The 24115-nt window shown below is 33.7% G+C and overlaps 1 protein-coding gene across 2 annotated transcripts in view; it reads right to left on the bottom strand.

The window, feature by feature from the left end:
• DYNC2H1 (dynein cytoplasmic 2 heavy chain 1) overlaps positions 1-24115 on the bottom strand; it is a 374041-nt gene that overhangs the window by 4492 nt on the left and 345434 nt on the right. For both annotated transcript variants that reach the window (XM_003828371.5, XM_003828370.6), the window contains 3 exons: positions 19509-19618; positions 18445-18526; positions 6749-6865 (listed from right to left, as the gene is read on the bottom strand). In XM_003828371.5, the coding sequence (XP_003828419.1) occupies positions 6749-6865; positions 18445-18526; positions 19509-19618 (309 nt within the window). The remainder of the gene's footprint in view (positions 1-6748; positions 6866-18444; positions 18527-19508; positions 19619-24115) is intronic.

The raw sequence follows: 24115 nt of genomic DNA, 5'->3' as shown, positions 1-24115 counted from the left end.
TTCTGTTCAATAATGAGGCTAAAATTTGAAATTTTACACTCATTTGAATCAATTAGCTTTTCATAAATAAAAATTGTTTTATGTGAATAAACATCTTGCATAATTTTTCTGCTTTCTTAAAGTGTCCAAGAAAAGCCTGAATGTCTCACAACAAAATTTGCCCATGCCTTGGGCAAAATGACTTAAAAACATACATTCTACCAATAGCAAGCAATACACTACTATTTGAAAGAAGACAATGCAATTTTCAAAGGCAAAATGGTGACTCAGTAGTCCCCTCTTATTCGTGGGGAATACATTCCAAGGCCCCAATGGATGCCTGAGACTGCGGATGGTGCCAAACCCTATATATACTATGTTTCTTCCTAAACATACATATCTAGGATAAGGTTTAATTTATACATTAGGTATAGTAAGATATTAACATAAATAATAATAAAATAGAATAATTGTAACAATACCATAATAATAAAGTTATGCAAATATGGTCTCTCTCTCTCAAAATACCTATTGTACTATATTCATTTATTTGCTGACTGTGGGTAACTGAAATTGCAGATACAGAGGGACTACCATATTAGATATCACTTAGTTTGCAAACCAAAGAAAGCAAGGAAAAGCAAAACCAAACAATGAAAACAAAATTATTAGGTTACTCATATTAGCTATTTGGTCAATTTCAATTAAATTTCATAACAAAACACATATGAAGACAAAACAAAATATATTCATCAGTCTATGCACAGTCCAACTTATTTTAACACATGCTTTCTGAATGTTTATAATCAAGTCAATGAACAGTTCTTTTTTAGAAGAGGAAATGATAGGAAATCGGAGTTCTAATGTATGTACAAGTAGCACAATTTAGTGATGCAATTCTGGGGAAAACAAATCTCAAAATAGGAAACAAAACAGCTTGCTACCAATGAATACTCTGACTTTGTTCTGTTAAGAATGTCTAGCTAGGTTTCAAAATGTATATTGGTAAAGATATACTTCCCTGATTTTTCAACAATATAGTGATAACATCATTACTTTCATAATAAGTCCTTGAAGAAAAAAAATAACATACAAAATATGTTAGTCAAATATTTGTTATTTTCAAACCAGAGTGTATAGAAGGCAGAACTTTCAACACATATCTTCTGATATATGTGATATTTTAACATCTATACAAAATATAAAGTAATGATTGTTTTCCTGAGTAGCTTGTGTAAATATTTTATCGTTCTATTTTCTCTGAGAATAAATTTTTTTCTGAAGCTGAATTGTCAATTGTGCCTATCAGAAGATCCAGCCTCATGGGTTCAGGCTGGCTCAGGACTACTATGTTACTGTGGGGCTGATAAACTCTCAGGAGCATTATTTACAGGAAGATAGAGCAAAGGCAAACTGACTTCCTGTGGAATGCCAGAAGGGCATCACTGAGACTGGTCTTCATCATAAAGCAGTGTTGACCAAATCATACTATGTGGAATATTAGATCCTGATGGAGCATAGGGTGTAGGTGCATGAGAAGGTTGTGTGGTAAGTAATCTTTGGGACTTCTCAGAGCTGTTAATATAAGACTTTCCAAGGGAGGGAATATTGTGTTTATTAAGTTTGTTTACTGAATCATTTTTCATAGAGAATTATTATGATATATAGAAACATGTTAAGAAATGCACTGGAAAAAGCTAATGCTTTCTGGGTAAAATCCTCTAGCTATATCTTAATTTGAACCAATATTAATTTAACCAAAAATACTGCACTGAACTGGAACTGGAGTAACTTTAAGAATCTGTATCATGGAGCCACTGCACTCCAGCCTGGGAGACAGAGTGAGACTCCATCTCAAAAAAAAAAAAAATCTGTTTCATGAATGAATAAATAGTGTGAATGTCAGTTATATTATCTTAGTACATAGATAATGGTAAACAGAAATACTAGAAAAATATTTCATCAGTATTTTATTTATTTTCATTTTTCCTTGAATTCATCATTCCAATCTTGTTAATTCACAAAGTACACTGCATTTCAAATAGAGGCAATGATAGAGCTTCCTCTTCATGCCCCAGTAGAAGTCTTAGAATTTATTGATGATACCCTTTTTTAAGTATCACCACATACTGAAACAATGTTGAAGTTCTTCAATCTTTTGCAACCTAAAATGTTCTTTGAAAAATGGAGCTGCAGCCTAACTCAAAGCAGTGTTGTGCAAATGACTGGGTTAGTGGGCAAGTTTCTGTTGAAACGAAGCTCCTCAGGGATACTGGGTGTCAGATAATATTGTGAAAATAATTTGTGAAATAACCTCCTTCTGGTGTAAAAAAATGTTTAGTTACCAAAGTTCTGAGTTATATTATTATCATATAATAAAACATAATCTTTTAAACCTCCATTTTCTACTTTAAAATGGAGATTACAATTCCTATTTCAAAATTTTTATAAAAGCTTAATATCTTGTATTTGAAACACCTTGCATAGTGCTTGGTATGTAATCAGTGCAAATAATTGTTCACTATGATTGTCTGGACACTAATGCTACCATTGTGGAACTCATAAGTCATTTAACTTACCTGATTCTCAGTCCTTTCATCAGAAAAATAGAAAATTTGCTGTACCAAACCCATAGGATTGTTATGAGATGCCGGTATAATTGTATCTCACAGTGTGCCAATCTATTATCCAACCACTCACTGCTAGACCGATTTTCTAAAACTACAAATCTGATCTTACCATACTCCTGTTCTCAATTCTTTAAAAAAAATTTTTTTTAATTCTTTTTTTATTTAATAAAGATGGGGTCTTGCTATGTTGCCCAAGCCAGGCTCTAACTCCTGGGCTCAAGTGATTCTCCTGCCTTGGCCTCCCAAAGTGTTGGGATTACAGGTGTGAGCCACCATGCCTGGCCCTGTTCTAAATTCTTGATGGCTTCCTACTGACCATAAGGTGGTCTAAACTCTGGCATGGCTACTCAGCTTCTCATACTTGGTCTTGGCCTTCCTTTCTGGCCGCATCCCCCACCATTCTTCCATATGAACTTTATGCTCCAGATGTACAATACTTGCTGTTCCCAGAATATCCTAAGCTCTTTTCTATCTGCATATATTTACATATGCTGCTACTTCTGTCTGGAATGCCTTGTTACCCTATCTTTTTTGAATTTGTCCTTAAACTGTTATTACTAAAGTTCAAGTAACAGTTCAAGAGAAGCTGCCACCTCTCTCAGCGAGGTCATCTGACTTTCCCTCATTGTTCACACATGGTAGAGTTGAAGCCTCCCTCATCTGTCAAAGCGCTTTATATAAACCTCTCTAATTGCACTAATGATTCTGAACTGTAGTACTCTCTTTGCTTATTTGCTTCCCCAGTTGGTGGAAGACTCTGCAGGAGAAATCTGTTTATCTTCGTAACCCCAGGGTTCAGCATAACATCTGGTATATAAAAACTCAACAATAACTTAATAATGAGTGAAAGTACTGGTAAACTAAAAAGTACCATATGAAATAAGATAAAACATTATAGCATTATAAAAGTTTAAATTATTGACAACAGGATAAATTTGACTTACCATGTATGAAGCACTGTGCTAGGTACTTTACACACACACAAACATATTTAATCCTCAGCATGATCCTACAGAAACATTATTATGTCCATTTTCAAATGAGGAAACTGGCTCAGTGAAGTTAGGTACCTTATCTAAATCACCTAATTCATAAGCTTGGAAACTTGGACTACAATTTAGGTCTGCTGAACTAGAGAATTTTGTGTACTGAAACACTTAGCAGTAGATCTCATGTTCTTTCCTTCTTAGCTGATATGGGACAGACATTCTGAAAGTAGTATGATTACAGGAAAAGGAGGAGGCTCACTGTAAAGAAAGAAGGGGAAAAAGGAGGTGGGGAAGCACTAACAAATTCTTCCATTACATGTCATGTACAAGTGTAAAAGCCCAGGAGAAAATCTTACAGAAAAATATCATCACTGGCCATCAGAGAAATGCAAATCAAAACCACAATGAGATACCATCTCACACCAGTTAGAATGGCAATCATTAAAAAGTCAGGAAACAACAGGTGCTGGAGAGGATGTGGAGAAATAGGAACACTTTTACACTGTTGGTGGGACTGTAAACTAGTTCAACCATTGTGGAAGTCAGTGTGGCGATTCCTCAGGGATCTAGAACTAGAAATACCATTTGACCCAGCCATCCCATTACTGGGTATATACCCAAAGGATTATAAATCATGCTGCTATAAAGACACATGCACATGTATGTTTATAGCGGCACTATTGACAATAGCAAAGACTTGGAACCAACCTAAATGTCCAACAATGATAGACTGGATTAAGAAAATGTGGCACAGGCCGGGCGCGGTGGCTCACGCCTGTAATCCCAGCACTTTGGGAGGCCGAGGTGGGCGGATCACGAGGTCAGGAGATCGAGACCATCCTGGCTAACACGGTGAAACCCCGTCTCTACTAAAAATACAAAAAATTAGCTGGGCGTGGTAGCGGGCGCCTGTAGTCCCAGCTACTCAGGAGGCTGAGGCAGGAGAATGGCGTGAACCCGGGAGGCGGAGCTTGCAGTGAGCCGAGATCACGCCACTGCACTCCAGCCTGGGCGACAGAGCGAGACTCCGTCTCAAAAAAAAAAAAAAAAAAAAAGAAAATGTGGCACATATACACCATGGAATACTATGCAGCCATAAAAAATGATGAGTTCATGTCCTTTGTAGGGACATGGATGAAGCTGGAAACCATCATTCTCAGCAAACTATCGCAAGGACATAAAACCAAACACCGCATGTTGTCACTCATAGGTGGGAATTGAACAATGAGAACACATGGACACAGGAAGGGGAATATCACACTCTAGGGACTGTTGTGGGGTCGGGGGAGGGATAGCATTGGGAGATATACCTAATGCTAAATGACGAGTTAATGAGTGCAGCACGCCAACATGGCACATGTATACATACGTAACAAACCTGCACGTTGTGCGCATGTACCCTAAAACTTAAAGTATAATAATAATAAGAAGAAAAAGAGTAAAAAGTTCATATTAACTTTTAGTCATCTCTTCTATAGGATAAATGCTCTATTTATTTTACCTCTCTTTATATGAGCTATTTTTCAAATTAAATTAGCTTTTTATTCCAATCCTGACTTTTCAGAAGTATGACAAATAAAACTGGATAGAAATAATACACAAAGTAAAATATTGCCAAGCTATCAATTCCTAGTCTTGTAAAGTCACATTGCTTTTCATACAACCTGGTAACAGATTGGCTTTGTCCATGACAGCACTGCATTCCTGATTTGCGTTCAGTACGTGGGTATGACTCCAGGTCATTTTCTCCTATATTTATTCTTAGTTGCTCTTCAAGCTCTATTTTTATTGTTTGGGTTTTTCCTCAAGTGAACGTGTTTATACTCGCCCTACTTTTTTTTTCTCCTCCTCATGATCATTATATGGATTTTATTTTCCAGAGAATTAGTAGTTTATATAATTTAAATTCATTGGAATTTATCTCTGCCATCCTAAACAATTTTGTATATTATATTCACAACACTTGACAAATTCCAACCTTAACTTTTGTATATAAGTTTCAATTTAATTTACACACCTAAGAGAAAAATGTGTCATTCATAATTTACCAAATTTTTGTAGAAAATTCTTATAGGAATTAACAGCAAGATTGAAGTAAACATTGATTCTTTCAGTCTCTTCTCTCTCCTTTATCTTATAGTCACTCTAATTTTGGAGAAAATGAAGCTGATATGGGGGAAAAATAGGGAATTTTGACAGAAACATATGCTCTTTTAGGTCAGAGGATACTCTTATAGCTGTCTTGGCAATGTTGCTAACTGCTATCACTTTTTAAGATTTTCCTTAAATAAATACTCTGGTGCATTTGATTTTTATTTTATAAGGAGAATGACAATAACTCGAAAATTCAATGCATTATTTCCCAATGAGAAAGCTCATTTTTCTTGTAGTAAGCAATACATGAAATAGTTTTGTTGCTCATTAGATACAGAATCAGAACTTTAAAGTTTATTCACATGTAGTCATATGTGCATTCTTAACTTTATTAAGAAAAAGTTATGTGCTTCTTTACAACTATGTCCTATTTGAAAGACATGTATACCCCAAGTTCTACTGTTGAAAGTTTTTCAATAATGGTTTTGAAAGGAAAAAAGTTAACTAAATAAGTCTTTAAGATTGTTTTCTTCATCCACCTATCAGCTGCATAATGACATTGTGTGATACAAAGCCATACATCTATTAACACCTTAATTCTATCACTTTCTGTGTAGCTAACTACGAGAAGTCATTTAACCTGCGTGAGCACGTTTCCTCATTTGAAAGTGGGAATAATAATATCTGCCTTGCATGGCTGCTCTGAGGAGGATTTTAGGTAAAGCATATAAAGTACCTAGCACACATTGCTGAAAATAAGAGGAATGCAACACATGGTAGTTCTTATTATCATTAAAGGCTTTTTTATTACCAGGCTATAAACTCTCCAGAAATTAATACTATGTTATTCTTTCTATAACAAAATCAAGGTTTTCAAATGTCTTGTGCATCTTAAACATGATAAAGGATAAAGTACTTTTGACTGCAAATTTGTTCAAATGCAGGTGAGATTAGAAAGCAAACAAAAATACACAGGCCAAGAATGTCTTCTTGAAAAGATAAAATCTAAGAGAGAACTGATATAATTAAAACTTGTGCTTGTTAAAAATGTATTACCTGTGGAATCCAGCCCATAAAACAAGGGAGCACTGATGACACACTGGGAGAATCAAGCTGATTTTCAGAAAGTTGATTTCCATCAAAACTACATCCTTCTAGTAACAAGCCACTGATCTGCCATGGAAACAAATACGTCATGAACATATGCATTAAAGTCTCAAATGTCAGAGTTACTCTATCTTAAGAGCAATGCTTTCCATTGTGTTCACCGATTCCAAATATATGAAAACAAAGATTATAGTACTTTGAGAATAAAGTCAGTAAGGCCTGGACTAGTGTTCACTGTCAACTTCTTTGAGACTGATTTCTCATTTTTAGCAAATATATTTTTAGAATTACATATAAATCTCATCTGTTATACAACTGTGGGTGTCTTGACATTAGTGTAATAGAATCACAGTGGCAAAAGCCAAAAAGTTATTCTTTCTCCATGAGGGAAGGGACAAAAGCATAATTAGAGAGCAAACGCTGTATTCCCAACCTGAATTCTGACACCTTTTAAGGAATAGAATAAAGTTCAGAAAGTGTAATGAAAAAAACGACATGCGATATGAATATGAAAGAAGAATTAAAGAGAAGAAAGAATTCATGTCTTTAAGGTAACCTTGGTGTAAATATAAGAAATCCTGAAAATGAAAACACGGTTCTTTTGGTACTATTAGCTCCATATTTCTTCTTTGAAACTCTTCATTCTTTTAGTTTCTGCAGTTAATCTAGCCTGACTATCTAAAGGTAACAAATGTAGAGTCAGTATTTGGCATTTATAGCTCTTCTGGCACTTTGCCCTAAGAGCCACATCTATATTATCATAATTTGAACTTGGTACAAAATATAAACAAACTTAAAGTATACAGTGCCGGCCGGGTGCGGTGGCTCACACCTGTAATCCCAACACTTTGGGAGGCTGAGGCGGGCGGATCACAAGGTCAGGAGATCGAGACCATCCTGGCTAACATGGTGAAACCCCGTCTGTACTAAAAATACAAAAAATTAGCTGGGCGTGGTGGCGGGCACCTGTAGTCCCAGCTACTCTGGAGGCTGAGGCAGGAGAATGGCGTGAATCCGGGAAGCGGAGCTTGCAGTGAGCCAAGATCGCGCCACCACACTCCGGCCTGGGCGACAGAGCGAGACTCCGCCTCAAAACAAAACAAAACAAAACAAAAAAACAGTGCCTTCAAATTTTAACATACTAAATGAAAGAACTATAGAATTTAGAATGAAGGGAACACTAAATTGGAAGAGTGAAGATAATTTTCAGCAACATACACTCAGGGAATGGTTTAGGTGCTAGGAGAGGATCCCTTAACCAATTGTTTTGAATGATTTCATTACTTGAATTTTACAGTAAGGTTGCTGTTGCAAGGAAAAGATAAGTAACTTTGTTGTTAGTAAAAGAGCTGGGATGATAATATAATTATTTAATACTTAAATATTCTTTCTGCTATATGACTAATGTGATATACAGGTCACTTCAAGAGTTTCAAAAATATTCTGGCCTGAATTTAGTTTTGTCTGTATCTATAAACAATAAATAGTATTGTTTTTCATGTTTCCAATCTCTATGTAAAGGGTAACATGCAACCTACTCTTTTCCTTCATTATTGGTTTTAAGGTGCATCCATTTTGTTCTTTCATTTCCAACAGCTGCACAACATTTCATTTTGTTAATATACAACAATTTATCCATTTTTCTGCTGGTGAATATTTCTAACCATTTACCATTATTAAAAAAAACTGCAATAACCATGCTGTGTACTTCCTTATACACATTTGCATGAATTTCTCTAGATAGGTTGAAGAGTGTGGTCAATCTCAATTTTACCTAATATTGGCAAATTATTCCCCAAAGTAACTCTATCAATCTATACTCTTACTTGTCATATATAAGAATTTACATTATGCTACAATCTTGCCAATACTTGGTCTGTTGAGACTTAAAAATTCTGCCAATCTGATGAGCATGAAATGGAATCAAATTTTGGTCTTAACTTCATTTCCTAGTTACTAGTAAGAACAAGTACTTTTCCTTATGTTTATTAGCCATTCAGGTTTCCTCTTCATGTAAGTTGCCTATTAAAATCTTTTGCCCACTTCCACCTTTTCCTTACTATGGACATTTTCTTTAAAAGATTGATCTATAAACATCCTTTATCTGTTTTAAGTACTAATCCTTTGTCAGTTATACAAGATACTAATATCTTTTCCTAGTCTGTGGCCTGTGTTTTCACTTTCTGTGGTATCTTTAATTTCAGGGTAGCAAATTTATCAGCTTTTTCCTTTAAGACTTTTACTTCTTTTGTGTCTAAAGAAATCCTGAGTAGATATTTTCCTGTGTTTCTAAAAGTCTTCTCTTTCAGTTTTATTTCTGTAACTTTTTAAACCTTCAGAGTCAATTTTTATTTGTAATATAAAGTATGGATCAAATTTTATCATTTTCTAAATGAGTGAGCAATTTTTTCAGAATTATTTATCAAATAGTCCTTCCAAGCCCCTAATTTGTAACCAACCCCACTTTTGTCATGTGTCAAGTTTCCATACTGGCATAAGTTTGTTTCTGGACTGTTTTTTGTGTTACATTAGTCTGTCGTTCCCTAAACCAGCACCATACTGTCTCAACTGCCATCACTTAATAATGATAACAATAATAATAGTGTGACACAGTGCAAAATATGGTCAAACATTCCTCTCCTCCTAATATGCACCCCTTTGCCAAGTAAGCTTGGCTGCTGCTTCCTTCAGAACGTGGAGTTTCTTTTCTACCCCTTGAACTTGGGCTGGTCTTTTAAATTGCTTTGACCAATAGAATGTGGTAGGACTTTAAGCAACTTCTGAAGCTAGGCTTTAAAAGGCTCTGCCTTCTAGAAATGCTGCACTGAAACCACCATATAAGGAAGCTCTCCTAGTCTACTGCAGTATGAGAGGGCATGTGAAGGACTGAGGTACCTCAGTATGAGGTACCTACAAGTATGAGGGGGCATGTGAAGGACTGAGCTAGCACCAGTTGCCATATATATGAATGAGGCCAGCATGGACCTTCCCTTCTAACTGATCTAGCCGAATGCAGATGCAGAGTGGGTCTGAGTAAATCAGCAAAGGATCTACTAGGCAACCCACAGAATTGTGAGAAAATAATAAATTGGTATTCTAAGCCACTAAGTTTTGAGCTAGTTTGAGCAAATGCTAACTCAAACTCATGTGCCACGGATTAAAAAAAAACCAAAACACACTTTGGGATACTGGTTGAAATTGCATGAAATTTTAAAATTTGATTTTGGAAAGTCTGACATTTTTTAAGTATTTACTCTTGTGATATGTAAACAGGACATTTTCACCATTAAGTTCTTCTTTCTTGTATTTTTCCACTTCTCAAATTATCTGCGTGATCATGACTGAAATGTACATCTTTAAGTAACATTTAACTGGATTTTATTTTTTCCCCAGTCTGATAATCTCTCTTAATTGGTAGGATTAATATGTTTACAATAGTCATATATTTGGTATTATTCCTATTTTATATTTTTTTCTCTTTACCTTTTTTTGCTTTTTCTCCTTTTCTGCTATGGATTGTATATCCATTTTAGTGTTTTACCATCTACTTTTAAATGCGTAATTAAGTGTAAAACTTTCTAGTAAATTCTTAAAGTATTCAGTACTGAACATAGTATGAATTTTAACACATTATATCTAATTGAGTTATTGCTGTTTAGATTTTCAGCTTAAGCATAACATATTTTACAGTCAATATTTAAGCTACTTAAATTTAAGTTAAATTACACACTAAAATTATTTTGTTAATTTGGGGTTCACTGTTGTTTTAGATATTCATTACTTTCTCTCTGGCTTTACTTTTTGCAGAAGTACATGTTTCAATATTGCTTTCATTGAGGCTGTATGTGAGTGGTGAATTCTTGTGGTCTTTGGGTTCCTAAAGTCTCTTATTGCTTTCATTATTGAATTATTTTAGATGGCAATAAAGTTTAACAATTATTTTTCCTCATCAATTTGAATATATTATTTTACTGTCTTCTGACATCTAGTGTTGTGAATGAGAAGTCCGCTGTCAACATGGTGATTATTTTGGTAGAAAATCTGATGTTTTATCTGGTAACTTTGAAGATTTTCCTCTTTAATTTGCTTTGTTTATTATTTTTGGTACTTTGCAGATGCTTTTCATCCAAGAACTCATCATTCTCCAATTCTGGAAAATTCCTGAATTAGTTTTTCAAGTTTCTCTTCTCTGTCATTCTCTCTGTTTTATACTTCTAGAAATCCTTTTAGAAATAGGTTGGAGTATCTGAAACTATTGTCTTTGTCTCATAACATAACCAATTTATCATGTCTTCTTAAATCATATCTAATGTATAGTTTGTCTATCAATTTTTTCATTTAAAGACTACATTTTTCATTTCTGACATTACTTTCAACTATAACTGTATTATCTTTCCCTGTTTCTCCTCCAGAAGTTCTTGTTATTTTGTACTGCAAGTTATTCCTTCATGTATCTGTTCAAGGAAACTAAAATAGTTTACTTTTTTGTCAGATTTTTCTGTAAAATTAACAACAAACTAATTGACTAGCTGTTTCATCTGATGATTTTGTTAGTTTTCCTTTTTGGATTAGATTTTTTTTCCCATTTACTTTGGATTTTGGATTCTAGGTTCATCTTGAGCAGTATTTTCCCTCCATAGACCTCTTTACTGTCCCTTCCATATCTACATATATACAATATTTATAATGCCAGTTTGGGGGTTCTGTTCTGGCGATGTTGGGATACTGCAGATCTCGTGGATAGGTAGTGAGATTCAGCATCTAAGGAGTCAGGCTATTTCTTTGTCTTTCAGCTTTCTTAAGCCTACAGATTTCTATAATGCCATAAACTCAATCAGTGATTCTGCAACAGCTTTATTTTGTTTGTTTGGTTATTTGAGGCAGGGTCTCACTCCCATTGCCCAGGCTGGAATACAGTGGCATGATCATGACTCACTGCAGCCTTGATCTCCTAGACTCAGGTGATTCTCCCACCTCAGCCTCTTGAGTAGCTGGGATGACAGGCATGCACCACCAGGCCTGGCTAATTTTTTGTATTTGTAGTAGAAACAGGGTTCTTCCATGTTGCTCTTAAACACCTGGGCTCAAGCGATCTGCTTGCCTCAGCCTCCCAAAGTGCTGGGATTACAGGCATGAGCCGCTGCTCCAGGCCTGCAACAGCTTTATCCAGTCTCCTTTTATTGGGGAGATGGAGAGCCTAACCTCAGAACTGGATTCGACCAGCAACAAGCCTGGTTATAGTCCTATGTAACATTTAGCACTACTAATTCCTTTTACTCTAAAAAAGCCATGCTTCATTGCTTCCTAATTCTGGACTTATAGCTCAGTCTATCTGTACTTCCAGCCCTACTTATAATTTTATTTTCTGTCCTGTTTCTGACACAACGTAATACTTATCTTGTATTTCAAGCCAGCTAAGGTTTGTGATTTCCTTTTTTTATATTTTACCATCATTAGTATATATTTAGATAAAAGTGGATGAATCACAATCTCCCTGGGCCATCTTCAGCGGTTCTCAGTTGTTTACAATATATTGAAAGAAAAATAAGGTTTGTACTATATGTGTTAGGTCCATTTAATTGCAAACATAATTTTTGAGAAAGAATCACCATAAAATATTATACTGATCTGCATGATTGTTTCATAGGTTTATTCACTTACTGAAAATTCATAAAGCTGTACTCTGAAATTTGTACATTTTTGTGTATGACACTACACTTCACTATTACGGTTTACCCCCTCCTCAAAAAAGAAAAAAGAAAGATATACAGGTCAACATTAAGAGGCGTCACATATATGCCAAAGACCAGAGACAACTGCACATGAAAAATAAAATAAATGCAATTTACTGAAACATTAGATATACAAGAAGCTCACAATGATACTTAAAGAGAAAATGTCACTGGACACTGCTGGAAACTATCAACAGCATCTTTTGAATATTCCCAGTTTAAATGAAAAAATTAGGTATTCTTTATTTTCAACAAAAAATGTATTTCATAGTATCCAAGTAACTACATAGACCTAATTGAAGCCTCTTTACAGAAGAATTTTAGCTAATAAATGTGGAAGGAATAACAAAATTAGAAAAATCAGTGTGCAACCCTAGTTATCCAAGCAATGATCTATTAGATGAAATACTGATGAGAAACTTTACATGAGGAATGAGGCTGTCACTGCCTGTACACATGAATCAATTTTAGCATCACTAAAAACAAGAAAACAACACGTGTGTGCCTCATGATACAATGTAAAATGAAGAACACAGTGCCACTTATGACGTATTTTTGTTGCCCCTCCACACACAAAAAATCAATGTAATTAGATCTTTGGAATTAATTTATATTTATAAGGAATGAGAGACAGAGGAACAAAAGTTTACTAACATAAGGAAGCAAGCAGATGAATACAGAATGTACATCATTCTATAGGAGAAATGACCCCACTCCTGTAACAAACAGTCGTAATAAATGAAAGGTGGAACCTGATTTAGATATAAAAAGACTTAAGGCACATCACCAAATGCCATGTTAGCATCTCATTTCATTATTTTGACACTGATTCAAACAAACCACTGGAAAGAGTTCTTTTGGAGACTGGTCAATATTGTTTTGGACTGAATATTAAATGATTCCAAGGAATTTTAATTTTGATATTTGTGATAATACATTATATTTAAGAAAAAAAATATTTTTAAAGAAACACATTCAGAACCATAGAGGGGTAAAATAAAATGATGTCTGAAATGTGTTTTAGCAAGAAAAAAAAGAGAAAAAGGTGGAATGTTTCTAAATCTTAAAACCTTGGAATATGCAGACTCATTTTACTACTCTCTCTTCTGTATTTGTTTAAAATGTTTAATAATAGAAAGTATTAAACATTATTGAAAAAAAAAAACCTTGAAGACCAAAGGATGTTTACATTTTCCTAGGGAATTGACTGTTTCATGCAGAACTACAATATAGTACCTGTATGTGCTCAGCAGCCATGTGTGGTTACTGTATATACTATACCGCATATGGCTACTGAGCACTCGAAGTGTTGCTAGGGCAATCCTCTCTCAGCCTTGGAGGAAGATGTAACATGTAGGCTGAACAGGAGCTTGATTTATGTATTTTGCAATATCAAGTTTTCAAGTACTATTTAACACATAATAGATCAATAATGGCAGGAATTTTAGAGGGCCATGCTCAGGAACTGAAAATCAATACATAAATATGTTCTCTCAAGTAGGTCTAGAGGGTTTAAGATATTGATTGGTTTGGAGAACTACAGCCTCACTGTTTAATTCAGTCTATGGTGATAGAGATTTTAAAAAAACTAATAAAATTATAGTGATAGTAAAATTCAAGTATAATTCAAATCCAAAGTTCTCCTATTGAAACAATCCCTTCTGCTGAAAAGCATAATTAAAAGGAGCCTAAATGGACAAATGAACTTACTAATTTTGCCAAGTGCTAACAGTGAAAGCCTTACAAAAACTTCTTCCCTGATAACATTATTGGAAACTGCAGGTGAGAAAGTTAGAAAATGTGCTTTTATAGCTCACATGAATGGACCAGAGAGAGGAAAAGTTCTGTCGAGTTATCTTAAATCTCATATGTAGAGATGGCTTTTAAAATTAAAGTTGTAAGTATATGTGGAAATACATTACTAACAAAAATGACAATTATTTTCTAGTCATTATACCATGCTTATTTATGTTACTAAATATTTACAAGTGAATATTTTAATTCTTAACAATAAAATATCTTTTAATGAATCCCAAATGAAAAATAAAAGAATTTTGCTGACTGGATATACAGAACTTTATATGAAAAACATACTTGGTTTTCTAACTAAGAAACAAATATTTCCTACTATATAAATCTTAATCATATATGTAATCTGAATATATATAAAAATATATATTCACTGTATATATAAAATATACATTATATATATACAGATTATACATATATATTCAGAGATCCTCATAATAAACATGTCAATGAAGTTATTATTGAAATCTACTCATAACTGTGACAGCCAAGGCTCAGACTGCCCCATTAATTGCTTAAAAATGTCACATAGCTCTTTTTTAGATACTAATATTATAATCTTATTTTACTGTCAGCGCAGCCCACCCCCCCGCCCCACCCACTGCCCCAATGTACAAAACAATTATATAAGCTTGGGATTTTCTGATTGTGCATGACTTTATTCCCATTTTGAAAGAACGGTCAACATGCTTTGGGAAATATGAACACATTTTGACACAATAAAACTGGTTTCCCTTGCTTATTATACTCCTAAATTAAAAAATGATGCTATAATTACATGCATGGTTCACAGCTGCCAGAGACTAAATATACATGTTTTGTGTTCCTTCCCTCTCCTGACAATTGGACAGCAGTGTATGACCCACCAGTAATAGCCAAGGTACTTCTCATGAGCTAGGGGCTAAGGTTAAAATAAAATGTCAAGAAGCTGGGTGTGGTGGTGTGTGCCTGTAATCCCAGCTACTCAAGAAGCTGAGGCAGGAGGATTGCTTGAGCCCAGGAGTTCAAATTCACCCTGGGCCACATAGCAAAACCCCATCTCAACAAAACAAAACGACAAAATTAAATGAAAGAAAACTTTTCTAACTCCTTCAGCTTTAAGTGAGAATTTTATGGCAGTCTATAGAGCCAAAAGGGAAAGATCTAGCTTGTTGGTAATGATCAAATTTGTGGCACACTATACCATTGTAGCCGATGCTAGGAACACCTACTACAGTGCCTCTCCTATTATAGGCGCTCAACCATTCAGAAAGGGTTTGATCGAATGCTTATTATGTAACGGCTATTGTTACTACTCTCAGGGGACTTACATTCTACTAGAATAAGACAACAAATATAAATAAATGACAGTATGTTAGAAAATAGTAGTAATATGAATACAAATTTTTTGAGCAGGAAATGAACTATATGAATGGCATTTCTAATAAGTTAGTTGTATAAAGTTAACTGCATTAAAGAACTATAGCCAGGCCATATGCAATGGCTAACGCCTGTAATCTGGTCACTTTGGGAGGCCGAGGAAGGTGGATCGCTTGAGCCCAGAAGTTTGAGACCAGCTTAAAGTTTTTAAGTGGAAAAAAATGTTAAGTGGGCAATTCTATGTAAAAAATGGGAAAGAGGAATGGCAAGGAATGATAGTGTAAGAGGGGCTAGTGATACAAAAAAAGGTTGGGGTTGCTGGGGAAAAAGTTTCCATCACAGACTTTTAAATTATTTTTGTTAATGTTTAAATGATTACCTGTTATTGTAAAAATAATGGATTTTAACAGGAAAAAGAGCTAAGAAAAATTTGTACTACGAAAGAAATAGATCATCATAAGTGGCTTTTTTTTTAAACCGTTAACTAATGTACTCACAAATTATAAACTCCCTGAGGACAAGATTTTTTATATACTAATTTTTATATACTATATACAGGTTGAGTATCCCTTATCTGAAATGCTCGGGAACAAAGTGTTTTTGATTTTGAATTTTTTTTTGAATTTTGGAATACAGTCATGCATCACTTAATGATGGGAATACATTCTGAGAAATGCATCATTAGGTGACTTCATCACTGTGTGAACATGAGAGTGTACTTAAACAAACCTAGATGGTATAGCCTACTGCATACCTAGGCTAGATGCTATAGCCTACTACATACCTAGGCTAGATGCTATAGCCTATTGCTCCTAGGAAACAAATCTGTACAGCATGTAATTGTGCTGAATACTGTAGGCAACTGGAACACATGGTAAGTGTATCTATGCATAGAAAATATACAGTAAAGAGAGTATAAAAGATAAAAAAAATCCTATACCCATTGAGGGCACTTACCATGAATGGAGTTTAAAAGAATGCAAGTTGCTCTGGGTGAGTCAGTGAATAAGTGGTGAATGATGTGAAGGCCTAGGACACTACTATATATTACTGTAGACTTTATAAACACTGTACACTTAGGCTTCAATAATTTGTTAAAAATAATTTTCTTCAATAACCTTAGCTTACTGTAACTTTTTACTTTATATTTTTAATTTTTTACACATCTCGTGTTTATGTTTTAAGCTAAGTGTTATTTATAAAAGTCAAAAAGTTAAAAAAATTAAAAGTATAAAGTAAAAAGTGTTTTGAGCAGGAAACTAGAACTATATGAATGGAATTTCTGAAAAGCTAGTTGCATAAAGTTAACTGCATTAAAGAACTATAGTCAGGCCAAGTGCAATAGCTCATGCCTGTAATCCTAGCACTCTGGGAGGCCAAGGCAGAAGGATCACTTGAACCCAGGCGTTTTAAACACAAACACTTTTTACTTTATACTTTTGATTTTTTGCATATCTGTACAATGTGTTTATGTTTTAAGCTAAGTGTTATTTACAAGAGTCAAAAAGTATAAAAATAGTTTTATATCATTATTTTTTAAGTTTTTCTTTTTAAAATTTAATTTTTACTATTTAAACTTTTTTGTTAAAAATGAAGACACAGACGCACACATTAGCCTAGGCCTCCCACAGGGTCAGGATCATTATTATTAGTCTTCCACCTTCACATCTTACAGCACTGGAAGGTCTTTAGGGGCAGTAACAGGCATGAAGCTGTCATCTCCTATGGTTACAATGCCTTCTTCTGGAATACCTCCTGAAGGACCTGCCTGAGGCTGTCTTACAGTTAACTTTTTGAAGAATATAATTAGAAGGAGTACACTCTAAAATAATGATAAAAGGTATTATATAGTAAATACATAAAGCATGAACAGTTATCAAGTATTATGTGCTATACATAATTATATGTGCTTTACTTTTATATAACTGGCAGCGCAGATTTATTTACACTAGCATCACTGCAAACGCAGGACTAATGTGTGCACCAAAATGTTACAATGAACAAAAGACGTCACCGGGCAATATGAATTTTTCAGCTTCATTATAATTTTATGGAACCACTGTAGTATGTGCAACCTGTCATTGACAAACATCGTTATGCAATGCATGACTATTTGCACATACACAAATGAACTATCTTGGGGATGGGACCCAAGTCTAAACACCAAATTCACTTATGTTTCATATACATTTTATACATATACCCCAAAGGTAATTTTATATAATATTTTAAAGAATTTTGTGCATGAAACAATGTTTGCGCACACTGAACCATCAGAAAGCAAAGGTGTCACTATCTTGGCCACCCATGTGGACCAAAATACGACAATATGTGGTATCATATTGGCAATCAAAAAGGTTCAGATTTGGGGGTGTTTTGGATTTTTGGATTAGGGATGTTTGGATGGATGCTCAACCTGTATGTAGTTTACTGTACAGTAAATATTAGGTTCAATTTTAGAACAGGTAAGGTAAAAGAACTGCATGGTTTGTATAAATTTGTGCTAAAGTTACACTTTCAAATATTGTATCCCTAAGATTCTTATGTTTGCATAAGAAGAGTCTGTATTTTCTATTACAAGTTGTTTCATGCCAAATCTTATTTTGATTTTTCACATAGATAATACAATCTAACTCTACTGATCTTACACTATAAAGATAGGTCACTTTGAGATCAAAATTTCAGAATCTCTTATATCAGTTGGTGATAAGGCTGAGATTCCAAGATCTAAAATTAGTCTAGTACCTTAATTTGCAGCTTTGCTTCTTGCAGTCGACCTTTCCATGAGGCTACAAATTTAAGGCTATCCACAGAACGACCCACTGCCCTGTAAAGGTAAAGCATCAAAGTCACAAATCAATAATCCTTAGGAATTAAAATATGAAGAGTAACTGAAGATATAGTCCTATTTATTTAAAATTAAAATATTTACCATGTGTAAATAATAATACCATTAAACTATGCATAATATGTCAGAGTTCACACTAAATTTTCAAAGTTAACTGTCAGTCTCCTCTTCGATGCTGTAAGTTCCTCAAGGATAAGGCCTTTCTTTTTTTCATTTTTAAATCCTGTTTTGACCATGACCCTCACAAATGCAGGCACACGATGGGTGTTCAATAAATGTTTATTAGCCGAACTGAAATTTGATGTTTATAATATCCTGAAGCAATACAAATTGAAATACCCCTGAGAGTTACTAAACAACTAAATTTTGTTGAGGATATTTTTAGTAATGTCCCTTTTATTACATTCCAACTTGTTAAAAATTATATATGATATGATAATCTGAGTGTGGTAAGAAAAGGAGCTTGATCTTAATCATCAAGTCCTGTTCTCCACCAAGGAGCCTAGTCAGCACTGTCCAGCAGAATTTTCTGCAAAGATAAAAATATTTTCATGCAGTCCAAAATGGTAGCCACAAGCCATGTGGATATTGAGCACTTTAAATGTGGTTAGAGTTACTGAAAAACTGAATTTCAAATCTGATTTTTACTTTAATTCATTTACATAGGTCCATGTGACTTCTGGCTACCATAGTGGACAGCACAAGTTTAGATAAATGATCAAAATTATAAAAGTTACATTTTATCTTTTTAAATTTGAATAAAACATATCATCATTAAAAGCAATGCTTTTTTAAGCTAAAGGTTAACTGTATGATTTAAAGTAGAGAATAAGAAAATAACATAACTGTGTTTCAATAATAAATTTATTTCTTGACAATCAAGGGCAGTGTAATAGGAAGTCAATAAAGCAAAATTAATTACCGTCAGGGACAAATAGGTAAAGTATTTCATTTTAATTACCTTGCAGTTTCCTGGCGAAGAGCATTAAGAAATGTGTCTGGATGGAAAAGTTCTGATAGGTCAAGCGTTTCAGAGAGAAGAGCCTGTTTTTCAGCTTTATCTACCCAGTTCTAGAGGAGGGGGGAAATACGAACATATAAATACACACACACTTATAAGTCAATTAAAGACTTAAATCATTTTCAACAAGAAAGTAATTCAGCTTCCAAATGCTCTGAAATGGTATCTAGAAAATATATATATAACATTTCCATTTTACATTGTAAAGTCTGGCATTGCAATTTGGCATAATATCCATCCATCTTAAATACGATTCCTTGCACAATTGTTTGTTGGTAAAAATCTGCTCAAAATAAAAAGTCCAAAAGGTGAAAATTAACCTAATGTACAGCACCCCATTTTGGGCCAGCACTTGTAGTGTGCTGACGAAATACTGAGCATCCAGGCCTAACTAAAAAGTTCTCTTGGCAATGTAAACTGAATAAGGGTTCCAGTTCCAGATTTGATGGTGAATTTGCCATCTTACAACAGTGGAGGGCAATGTCCAAGAAGAAATAATTTTGTGTTAAAAGGTGTTTTTAAATAATCAACTCATATTCCATTTGGAGAAATACATATCAATATAAAGTATATTTCATAAGCATTTTTTAAAAATTGCCATTTGGAACAGATAACAAAAACAACAGAAAGTCTGTGTAACACTTACTATATGCTTTCCATGTATTAACCAAATTTACACTTACCATGACCCTGCAAGTTAGTATTAGTATCCCCACTTTACAAATGAGGAAGTGGAGGCCCAGTGAGGTTAAGGGTCTTGCCCAAGGTCAAATAAGCTGCTGGAACCAGGAAGTAAACTCAGGTAGTTTTAAGTGACTTGTTTCTCTGTAGTATTTCCTGCAGGTGATAATATCCTTTAAGAGATAGACTGATTGATTCAGAAATCATCAGTAAGCTATTAGTTCAGCTGGTGCACAGAGATGGTACTATAGTAATGTCAGCGATTAAAAACGTACAGAATCCTCATTTACTCAGTAATTCATTTTGCATGATTTATAAACAGCCTAGAAAAATATGTGTTCATTTAATTTATTACTGTCACAGAAAGGATGTGTTTCATGTACTGTAACACCCTATTATTTACCCAAGCATTTACATCTCTTAGCCAGGTCTAGAATAGAAGAAATTAAAACCTCTAAAGCTGTGTTTGCATTAACATCTTAATGCATTTGAATAGTACTCAGAAATGTTCCTATGTTCCTCTACTAATGAATAATATGTTTTGTATAAACCGAAAAGACTTTTAAAAGATCTTCTTAGTGAAGCATAATTATTTCTCTTGGCTATATCCTTTTACAATGATAGCGCTTCATAAAGTATCTATTTTCAATTAAATAATATTATACATAGCATATTTGCTATCAAATAATTTTTATTAAATTATCTGCTAATTTCTTTCGCTAGCTAAACATAATTAACAAATTATACTTAACTTTATCTTTATTATAGTTAATATTTATTCCTGTTATTTTATAACAGTTATTTTAAAACAGTCATTTAATAAGTATTTCCAACTATACTACTATTTCATTAATGCTGTAAAATTAATTTTGAATTCAAATGTCCTGAAGAGTTGTTGCCAGTAATGAATGTGTATATATATATATATATATATATATATATATATATATATATGTTTAAACTAACATGGCTGATAATCAGATTTTCACTTGTTTGAATAATATAATTTGTCAAGAAGGGAAAGCTCTTTCAGTAAAAATGTTATTAATCTATGGAAAAAATAACTTGTTAAGCTATTAAGCTTAAAGGTAGACTAATGCAAATGTGTTATTTAATGAGATAAATAAATAACAAAGATTATTTTAGCATGCATAATATCTTTGAACAGCAAATGTCACAGTGCAGAAACGATAAGCACATTTTTTTCTCTTAACCACATTTATACTGATAAGCATGAAAATAAAGAAGTAAGTAGCATTATCTTTAATAACCAGAAATATGCACACATAAATTGGGCTTTGAACAAAGTCGTAGGCATACTAACTGGCAAATATTTTTCATAAATGTTCTTTACTTCACTCTAAGTTATGGGCTATGCCCCTTTTAAAGGATTAGGTTTGAGATTAAACATAAAACCTCTAGTCCCTTCTATGACTATGAGACTATATACTCATAATTCTTCCAATAGCATATAACGGATATAACATGGAAGTAAGTGAATAAATAGCTAATAGAATCGAATAGCTAAATGGGCTAGGCAATTTCTCAAATATTATACATGCACAAACACTTAGAATCACAGGCAGTAAAACTTCTAAACTGGAATGAATGATAAAGATTATCGAGTTTACCTCCATTATTATAACATAAATGATTTTCAAAAGTGATATGATATTGCAATATTTTATTTTTAAAATGTTGATTATGTAGTAGGATTTATGAATTCAAATTACATTCATTTACTCAGAAGCATTTACTGAATGCAAACAGCTTATTTAGTTAGAGGAGATGAGACATACAAAAATAACTGTGAAAAATGATAGTAAGTGGAAAACTATGTAAGAAATAAATAGTATGTCATAAGAGTTCCACTCCTTTATGGACCAAAATATACAGAATTTTGAAGGTAAAAGGCTATCCTAGAATATTATCTAGGTAACTTATCAGTAAATTGTAATACAAGCAGGTATCATTTTTACATAGGCGAGAGTTCAGAAAACATACATGTCTGTATCTCTTTCTAAAAAAAAAAAGTTTTCCATATCTTTTACATATTAATTAACACTAATATTTTTAGGGATATAGAAGTCAGAGGCTAATCCTATTGGCTGTAAGCAATGAAATCAGTTAAACATAGAATTAAATCTATATAATTATTGTGACAAAATTAAATGTGCATGAAAACAACTTTATGAAAATCCCAAAGGGCCAAAAGCATGAGATCAAAAAAAAAAAAAATTAAGTGATTCAAATGTATCAGTGATACCCTATGGAGGAAAAATTCCTTTAAAGTTTTTGCAAACATTTATGAAATGCGTATCCACACACCAGGAAGAAACTGAGCCTCTGATCATAATCAAGTAAAAATGTTAGAATTTAACCTATTATAAGGTCACTGAGGAATAAAAACATTATTCAATCAAATTATGCTGGGGAAAAACTATTGTTTGGAAAAAACTTCAATCTTCAATTCACATTCTAACCTAAAACTGTGCTACTTACCATTCAGAGTAAAATTTCATTCCATAAATTAATGGAAGAAAAAAAATTCACATGAGGAAAAAAAGGGGTGAGATTATACATCTGATTAGAGAATGGTGGACTTTCAGTAAAAAGATAAAAGAAATACAGGTTATATTATACAAGATTTTATATCTATATATATACCATTAAAACTAAATTGGAAAAACGCATTTACCACAAATATGAAAATGAGTTAATAACATTAACAAAGTGGCAAATTGTTTACATAATTATAGAAACAAGATATCATCTTCAAAAGTCATGTAAAACTGAGATAGGTTTTTAGCCCAACAGAATAGCAGGAGAAATGATAACGATTAAATGTTGCTAAGGGTTGCAACATGGACAAAATTTTGGTAGGAGTATATACTGGTACACTGTGATAAAACAATGTGATAAAATGTGTCAAGGCTTTAAAAATATACAAGCCTTGGCTGGGCACCGTGGCTCATGCCTGTAATCCCAGCACTTTGGGAAGCTGAGGTTTGGGGATCATGAGGTCAAGAGATCGAGACCATCCTGGCCAACATGGTGAAACCCCGTCTCTACTAAAAATACAAAAATTAGCCAGGCGTGGTGGCATGCACCTGTAGCCCCAGCTACTTGGGAGACTGAGGCAGGAGAATTGCTTGTAGCCCCAGCTACTTGGGAGACTGAGGCAGGAGAATCGCTTGAACCTGGGAGGCGGAGGTTGCAGTGAGCCGAGATTGTGCCAGTGCACTCCAGCCCAGCCTGGTGATAGAGCAAGACTCCATCTCAAAAAAAAAAAAAAAAGCCCTTTTACTCAGTAATTCATTTCTTGGAATGCAAATTAAGGGAATTATGAAGACATTATTATACATGGCTTGCTCATTCAAAATTATAACAAATTAGAAGCATAATTAGAAATTAGCTGATTAAATTATGGCATATCACTACATTTCTCCTGCTATTCTGTTGGGCTAAAAACCTATCTCTATATCACTACAAAATTACACAGCCAATAAAAACTGGTATTGGAAAAATATTTAATATAATTGGAAAATGTTTAGGAAATTAGCTGATTAAATTATGGCATATCACTACAAAATTACACAGCCAATAACTGGTATTGGAAAAATATTTGATATCATTGGAAACTGTTTAGGACCTAACGTATTTATCAGAATGCAAAAATGTATACACAGTATGAACCTAATTATATAAAAACATTATTTAAATACATAGAAAAATATGGGGAAAATATCAAAATATTCCAGTGGGTCTGTCTAGCCTATAGCCTATTAATGAATATCTTCATTCACATATAATTGCAATTCTATAATGTAAAAGAAAATGTTATTTATAAACTGATGCCATTTTAC

The sequence above is a fragment of the Pan paniscus genome, chromosome 9 (genome assembly GCF_029289425.2).
Source record: "Pan paniscus chromosome 9, NHGRI_mPanPan1-v2.0_pri, whole genome shotgun sequence".
Lineage (NCBI taxonomy): Eukaryota > Metazoa > Chordata > Mammalia > Primates > Hominidae > Pan > Pan paniscus.
The sequence above is the reverse complement of the archived record's forward strand: the minus strand, read 5'-3'. Positions and strand labels throughout refer to the sequence as shown.